The following is an 8,154-nucleotide window of genomic DNA, read 5'->3' on the forward strand; positions in this document are numbered from 1 at the left end:
ATCGAGTCAAGTATGCAGCTAGTAGAAAAATCCATTCGTCTAGCACCTTCAGAGGTGACGATCTCGACTACTGGGCACCCCGCCTAAAGTAGCTAGGGCTATTTCCAGATTAATAGTAAACTTTGAAGTTCGATGTTATTGCTATGCGGCCTTAGGTCCTGTCCATTTCCGTCTTTGTTTGCAGACGCATATGAGTAAGCAGGGTGGGGGTACGACGCTTGTGCACGTGACATCAGACAGCAGATAGCTGGGTGGCTAATGGACAGCGTAGGATACCGGATGGCCTCCACCTCCGTTTTACGCATTTGCAGTATTTTAATTGGCCTTGAACTTGGAATTTCCCTAACAGTGACATTTTATTCCCCTATTTAGGTTCAAACGATATGAAATATTACCGGCCATAGAACTCAAATGAACCATTTTGGGAAAAGAAAATGAAGGCACAGGTATGGATAAACTTGCTCATTCGAGTCGGAGTAGCAGAATGGGGTCCAAGCTTTCAAATTTAAACAGGTTTACAGTCCCTTCGGAAGTCTATATTTTAACATCAAAGAAACCGATTGTTGTGCATGGCTTGCCGAGTGACTCCGACAGATTGTCAGCGAGGGCGACCAGGGTCAAGCTCCCAAAGCCTTTCGACCATGTTATTTACGTCAGCGGCACTGCGCACGGCACAAAGCATGCCTAAGTTTTCATAATGGGAGAGACCACAAAACCATGCGGTAAATCCACCTTCCAGTATAAATTACTATCTCTTCTCCTGCTATCATGTAGAATGGCTGTGAAATTCGTTTGAAGAGGTAACTGAGATTTGCCTCCTAAATGTTTTTCACTTGATACAGTCGACATCGTCACAAGCACAACTGCGAACAAACCGCTCCACTCCTCACGCCGCAAATAATTTGGCGGCTGATGGAGGACACAGGGCTCCATGGTGTCAACAGTTTTAAGCAAGTTCAATTAAATTTCACTTTAGTTTTTTGGTGAACAATTCCACAAACGTGCGTTTGCTGACGGTCCTCTGCCTAGCAGACAGAAGAGGGAGGATGAGTTAAGATCCAAGGTTCCACGAAGCAAAGCGGTTCCTTCGCCTCGACCTATTAGAAAAGGGATACTCGCATATGCAATCGCCTAGTGTAACTCGTCACTCTTGTTCCTCCTGATGAAAGCATAATACGTTATGTGTTCCCTCCGCACAAAGGATCTCCTTTTGCCTACCAAGTCCTACAATTGTTGACTGGATGTGTGGGACCGACCACTTTGCAAAGACTACTTGTCTATGCCATCGAATTGTCTGCGCTACGCATCACACCAATTCCTCCATCTTGACTGACCTAGTTTTTCTCTTCCTGTCACTTTTCTGAGCCACGAAATGATGCTTACGATCAAATCAGGGTCTATAGCGAATTGTCTATTTCCAAATTTCTAATGGAAAAGGTGAATCGGATTTCCGATGACAGTTAACAATTTGAGTCACAGCTTTTAACAATCGTCACTGTCACCTTATGCAGTCGGCTCAAGAGACATTGACCACCAACCCACAAAACAGAATTTAGCTGTTATCAAGCCTACAGTGGCATAGATAGTACTCTTCATTGCGTAGCATGGAAACGCCTTAGGGAAACTCGTTCTCTAGACGTGAATCCGGTGACAGGAAGACTTCGGTTCCCGAAATGGAGAAAATATTGGGAGTTTGGACAGTGGTTACAATGGAAAATCGGACGATTGGTTGGAGCTCCCTTACCTTCCACGTAGAGCGCCAACTCATTCTGTGCATTGAATAGCCAAATCAAATGACCTTCCCTGCTGTGGTGACCGCTGGAGGTGAAGGCCTCAACGTGCATTCCAGCACAAAAAGTGCAGCCATTGACACCCACAATGCATACACCAGTGAACTGATGGCTGATGCGTTGGCAAGTGTGCTGAAAGTCAGAGCCTGCACATTGTACTTTTCCATTTAAGTCACCATCTACATCATCTTGCATCACTACCATCGATATACACAAAAATATTTGGTATTGAGACAATAAACAAACGTAAAAAATTATCCACAGGTACCACAAATTAGCTAGCCCTATTGGGAACAAATACAAATTCATTATATTATGTATAAGCAAAGATTCCATTTCAAAGGACACACCTCACACAAGTCAGGATATAACAGATCAAATATGCAGACAATTAAGCCAAGGATGGAGGAAGAGTGTAGTGCATGGAAGGGTATTTGGCCACAAAGGTGAAATGAATGCCGGGTTTTTGTCCTGTGCCCATGGACAACTTGCAATCGCTCGTTGAGAAGGGATCTGCGTTTCACTGTTTGAATGCAAACGGTAGCACTTCACTCGCCTCTCTCTCGCTGCTCAGTCTGAACTGCCCCTTCCTGTGCAATAGGCTAGTTCCCTTATTTGCTTCAAGATTTGCCGCTTTGATCAACTGAATACCACTGAGAGGCCATCAATGCAGGTGACTTAATTGCAGTAGATGTCGTTCGAGGTTGGACCACCACTGATGGATACTTCCATGCGCTTAAGTGGATCAAGGCCCACTCTGTTGACGCCTGCAGGGTAATGAATATCAGCCTATGAAAACTGGACGAGAAGTTTGACTGAAGAACTCGCTCCCCTTTATTCATAAGAAATGCCAGTAAAAGAAGACATTCATTCCATCAAAGCGACAACATCGGAGTTTCATTTGGAGTGTTGAATGGAATCTCAGTGTTATAGTCATGGCTACGTAGTGGGTGCCGACCTCAATTACAATGATTCTGGTGTAGGTGCTTCCACAGAAGAGAAATACTTCAACATCTTTCTCACCATCCTTGATCTAGCATCCGGAATTTGTCAAAATATAGTGCGTATTTGATAGACTGTCCGCTGTGGGTCTCTTTGCATTCACCCAGCAAAGACAGTTCCTTTCCATCTAGGATATTTAATGTTGGCATCCAGCAGCCTATCACATAATTATTGCGGATTTGAATCAGGTTGGCCTACAGGTCCCAGCAACATAACGCTCCACATTAGCCCGTAAGCATTAAGGAATATCATACGGAAACGCAACAGACATGAAAGGGAACCCTCGGTTGCCTAAGTGACGACCAAATTGAGGGGTCCCAAAGACAAAGGTAGCTTCAGGAGCCCAGTATCATCTATGGTAGAATATGATCCTTGTGACTTTCTACATAAATATTCCACCATGGTTACCACTATCCTCAGTTATGTACAAATGTCAGGCGATTCCCACCCACCTCTCGCGATTCTGTACTCCCGTAGGCATTCCGAACACATTTTACAATGTCAAATGTCATAAAGTGCCAGTTACATGCTTGTTTAGACTGCCAAATATAAATGGAGACTACTCTCTTTGAGCTAATGACCGCTTTTGAAATCTGTGTTTAAATTTCAGGAGAATAATTGATAGTACAAAAACGTTCAACTGGACTCCTAAATGACTGAGTACTACGAAGTCGACAGAATCAAGATTGATGACGCCTCTCTACTAGTTGATAAGAAAACCAACGACAGGGTGATTCCAAACGGTGAAGGGAATGATGGAGTGAAGATGGATGCGAGTGGCGGTTGCGAATGCGACAGTTCTGGTGCAAGTGGTTCCACAGAAGAGGAAATTTCTCAGAAGCTCTCTTTCTGAAGCTGCTGCTTTCTTCAAGGCAATTTGGCCAAAGTATGACCAGTAATACACCTTATCTTTGTTTATTTCTCTCTCCTGTGTACATTCAACATCATAGTTTTATTTGTAACTTCCCACCTCTGCCATTAATTAAGTGGTCTTTAAATCTGGGTCTTTGAAATAGGCCTCTGAGTCGCAGTCGGCCCGGAGAAATGGGCAAGATCATCGTGAATGGGAGTTAACCCAGCTATTTACAGATGAAACGCCATTCATTCATTCTCCATGTCAATGAGGCACAGTGCATACATGCCATTTAATGGTATCCACTCCTTCCCAACGTGGTTCCCATCTTTTGGACATAGAAGACGTCCACTTTACACCTATTCTAATGTTGTAATGCTCCCACTGAATGAAGTCTAATTAGTTACGCTAATTTAGTAGTAGCACCTCTTCAGCTACCATGGCGAAGTGAGTAGGATGATTTTAATGGAAATGATGTGGTCAAATCGACCAGAACCTGCGCCAAATACGCTTGGAGGTGAGCGCTCAATCCTGCGACAACACCGCAGTAGCTGCAGGCCGCAGATCGAGTGACTGGACGCTCAACCAACTGTCAAGCACTGAATGGTATTGTCGTCTTGCATCACTGTGTGACGTCATCACAGACCTCCGAAGTCACCTTCAGGATCTCGCTGCCATTCCTGCCATGGTATCCCTCCTCCTCACATCTGTCAGTTGGTAGTCTGGAAACTGTTGACGGGGTTATGGTTTGATGAAGAAGTAAAAATGAGAAGAGTCGGGATTTTTTACGACATTTCCACCTAGTTAGTAGTCATTTGATCAGTTGAGCTTAGTTTTTGGAGGTTCTTTCCCAAAAATCTGTTCATTTCAATTCTGGTATTATTTGAGAGCTAATGAGTCAAGCAATTCACACTCCATCCACTGTGTGATTGAAGGGCTTGCGAGGCAAGCAGTGTAAATCGCACAACCCGTTAGCTTACTAAAAAACATAGAAGGTAAAACTTGAAAATCCATCTCCCCGATTGCTGGAAATTGAATTAACAACTCTTTTGGCCCTTTGCGTCCGGTGAGTGATCCAGTATCTGCCGACTTCCAGTATCATGATGGAGTGGACCCCATTTCACTGATTAAACTGGTAATGTAGTAAAGACCCTCCGGCAACGCCTAATTCAATGCGGGCCGGAAACCAGGGGAATGGACGTTCAACAAACTAGTGCGCACTGAATGGGATTATCGTCTTGCATAACTGTGCGACGTCCTCACAGACCTCCTTCAGGATCTCGTTGCCATTCCTGCTAAGGCATCCCTCCTCCTCACATGTGTGTTCCAGTAGACTGCATACTGTTAGCGAGGTTTTAATTTGCAAGTCAAATAGAATGGGAAATGTCCATAATTTTAGTCCCTATGCCCACCTAATTTGTAATCTGTTGGTCAGTTGAAGTTGGTTTTCGAATGTTATTCCTGTAGATCACCATCTGTTGCGTGGCAAACAACAGATTGGTTAAGGATACTTTCACAATTGCAGAAGACTTCAAATTGAGCAGTCTTGCTCCGTTGCATCTTCTCATTCAGCCTGGACACTGTAACTGATCCAGATTTACTTTACTTCTAGCAGCATGACAGCATGAAAACCCACTTCTACAGACTAAACTACTAAGGTAGCGAATGCCAAGTGAACTAAATCGACTGTCGCTGCTCCGGCGGTGTTTATGTGCACCTCTGTTTATATTCCACGACTAATTAAGCAACCGGACTTTTGCTTAAAGGATGTTAGTTCCAAACCTGGCACCGAAACGTACAATTACGTCGCACTTGCATCTCGATGACAGCTGTGCATTGAAAGCCAGCCCACCTCATGTCTCAAGGTCTGTAGGAAAAATGTGGCAAGTGTTGTGTGAAAACGCCATTTTATGCACAAAGTGTGAATAACCGAATGAACACCCAACATGCTGGATGCTGTCGTCACGAGGCAGGATGCATTGAGGGTGTCTACATGCCTTCTGTGAAAATATTTGGCTCTAGAAACTTCAGACGTGACCACCTCAACTGCCGGCCACCATTCTAAAAATAGCAAGTCCCATTATTTATCGTTTTCTGCATCCTTAATCTGCTAGACATATGTCACGCTTACATCTACGCTTTATTGCCAGGTATTGTTACTACGCCATGGTTTTTATGTACGTCGGCTAGGTTACTGTCCGATCCCGCCCCTTCATATCCTGTCCAGCTCTGATGCAGCCTTTGTTCAGGCGTCTTTGTTTGCCAAGGCGTATGGATGAGAAAGCTGGGGTACGACGTTTGTGCACGTGATTGCTGATTGCTGGGTGTTTGCTAGTGTACACCTCAAGATACACAGGACGGTCTCCACCTCCATCTCGCGCATTTGAAGTATTTTAATTGCCCATAACCTTGGACTGGACCTTATAGGGCGTGAGTGCCAGGTTTTGGCCACAAATTGAGGAACTTTTAGTCAATGAGAAAAGGAAAGTTTTGTGAGTTAGCGGGCATGTCCAACAAAAATGATGCCTTTGTAATTATTCAAAACATAGTAATAACCAACGATTACTTAATGAATTGAACTGTGTAGGTGTTTTAAGTCGCGGTTATTGCCACATGGGTACCTCTAGGTGCGTTCGAGTGGTGGTATAAAGGCATTCAGGGTGACACCATTTGCACCACTTGTAACGAGATTTCAAGCTCTGTGATGTTAAATGCTGTGATTTTTCCATTTTCACAGGCAAAAAATTCCCTAGATGGATCGACTCTTCGTCTGCAGCAGTCCTGGTCAGGCAGATGCGACCTCACAAGATCCGAGAAACATTCTTATCACCTTGATTTAGAGGGCCAAATTTTAGGGTTGAAGAATGCTGACCAGAATCAATGTGTCAGCATGACTGTGGACGAGATGGACGAGGTACTTTTTCACAAACAATACGACGAACAGTGGCAGTCAGTACAATTAGTTGACCACCAAATACCAAAAATACCATCTAGAAAGGGGCAGTTTTGGAATGAAGGTCGGTATAGGTGATGAAACAACTTACACCTTATCTTTGGGAATACCTTAGAATTTTCAAATCCAATGCTGCAACTATTGTCTGTAACCACAGGAGGCAATGGTTTCACCTACGGCCTTGCCTTAAAGACGATCTGTTGCGTTTGCATGGACAGAAGAACGGTGATGGTGGAAACGAGAAGGAGGAGAAGAGGCCCAATGTAATTATTTGCGCTTTCCATCGATGGGTTGTAGCCCAGGATGTAGGTAAAATCAGCGCTGGGAGACAATGTCACATGTGCTACCAAAAAGCTCGTCAAAGGAGTGCATGCTCACACTATTTCGCTAGGGTTCGGTGAAGGCACAACCCACATGGTACATTTACATAGATTTTCCTGCAACTCGAAAAAGTGAGATGTTAGGGTAGGTGCAACGAAGCCTGCATCTAGCGATTCACTACTTCATATCACTGACTCCATTGTGGGGGCAGGAGGACATGAAGCCTTACACATGGGGAGCAGCGTTGATCTAGTCGGTAAGGGAGTAGGTTACTGAAAGTAAAATATTCTCTGTGGTAAGGGTTTAATTTGTTGGCAGAAGATACGAGACGAAGGGACTGATACTTGTCCGTATACAGATGCTCAAGAGGCCCAACAAGCTTATCCGGTTACCATATCAGTGCAGTGAGTCAGACACACGCCATTAATGGGCACTTTGGAAGTAAAATCTTAAAATTCGCTCAAGACTTAATCAACTGGTTCTTGATAAACGTGTGCGAAACCCAGCAAGTTCTTGTCAATTCTAAGTGCACTCCATTTTAATTGAAAGTCCTCTTTTTTGACACAGAAGCTGGTGAGCATTCCCTCTTCATCGGCCACAGCTTAGCCACTTCGGTTCTTCTTTAGCTCCATGTTCCCAAGGCGTTCAAAGTGATATGAACACTTTATAGCCATGTTATTTGTGTCCATTCACACATCAAATTACGAAGAATAAATATTAAAGGTGAGACTGACACGTCAATCAGTTCAGGACACCACCTTGACTAAGATATGATTCAATAAGGATTGCAAATTCCACAGACATTGCTTGAACGTCTTCTACAAAGTTGTTTTCTTCTCCAGGTTGGATAAGGGGTAGTGAATTTGCCACTTCTCTCCCCTTATTCGATACCAACTGATTTCCCTAATTGTAAGAGTTTTAGGGGGAGACGAAGGCACTTTAGGCAACCACCTCTTCTTCGTACACGAAACGAATTTTAACATGGACGTCAAAGTCTATCGTACTGTGATCTCACGGTTGAATAGACTTACCGACCTTTGAGAAGATGCTGCACAGTGAAGATGAATCCTTAATGTCAATCTTCCCATCGCTCTCTACTGTTTTACCCATCAACAGGAAAAAAACCATACAGTCATGGGTATACGATTTCCCTTGCAAACATTTATTCCTCCTATTTAGACACAAGTCAAGGGAAACATTAGCCAAACATGGAACTCAAATAAACCAGTTGTTCG

The 8,154-nt window shown here is 43.9% G+C and overlaps 1 protein-coding gene across 1 annotated transcript; it reads left to right on the top strand. All coding sequences in view use genetic code 11, as the record gives it.

The window, feature by feature from the left end:
- Positions 1-3,444: 3,444 nt before the first annotated feature.
- EGR_09976 (hypothetical protein) lies at positions 3,445-7,525 on the top strand (the record flags this gene model as incomplete). Its single annotated transcript, XM_024499225.1, has 5 exons — positions 3,445-3,522; positions 4,139-4,354; positions 6,383-6,559; positions 6,817-6,903; positions 7,487-7,525. 5 exons carry the CDS (start codon positions 3,445-3,447, stop codon positions 7,523-7,525), a joined length of 597 nt encoding a protein of 198 aa, XP_024346371.1.
- Positions 7,526-8,154: the final 629 nt, after the last annotated feature.

This window comes from Echinococcus granulosus (assembly GCF_000524195.1).
Source record: "Echinococcus granulosus chromosome Unknown EG_S00180, whole genome shotgun sequence".
In the NCBI taxonomy this organism is placed as follows: Eukaryota; Metazoa; Platyhelminthes; class Cestoda; order Cyclophyllidea; family Taeniidae; genus Echinococcus; species Echinococcus granulosus.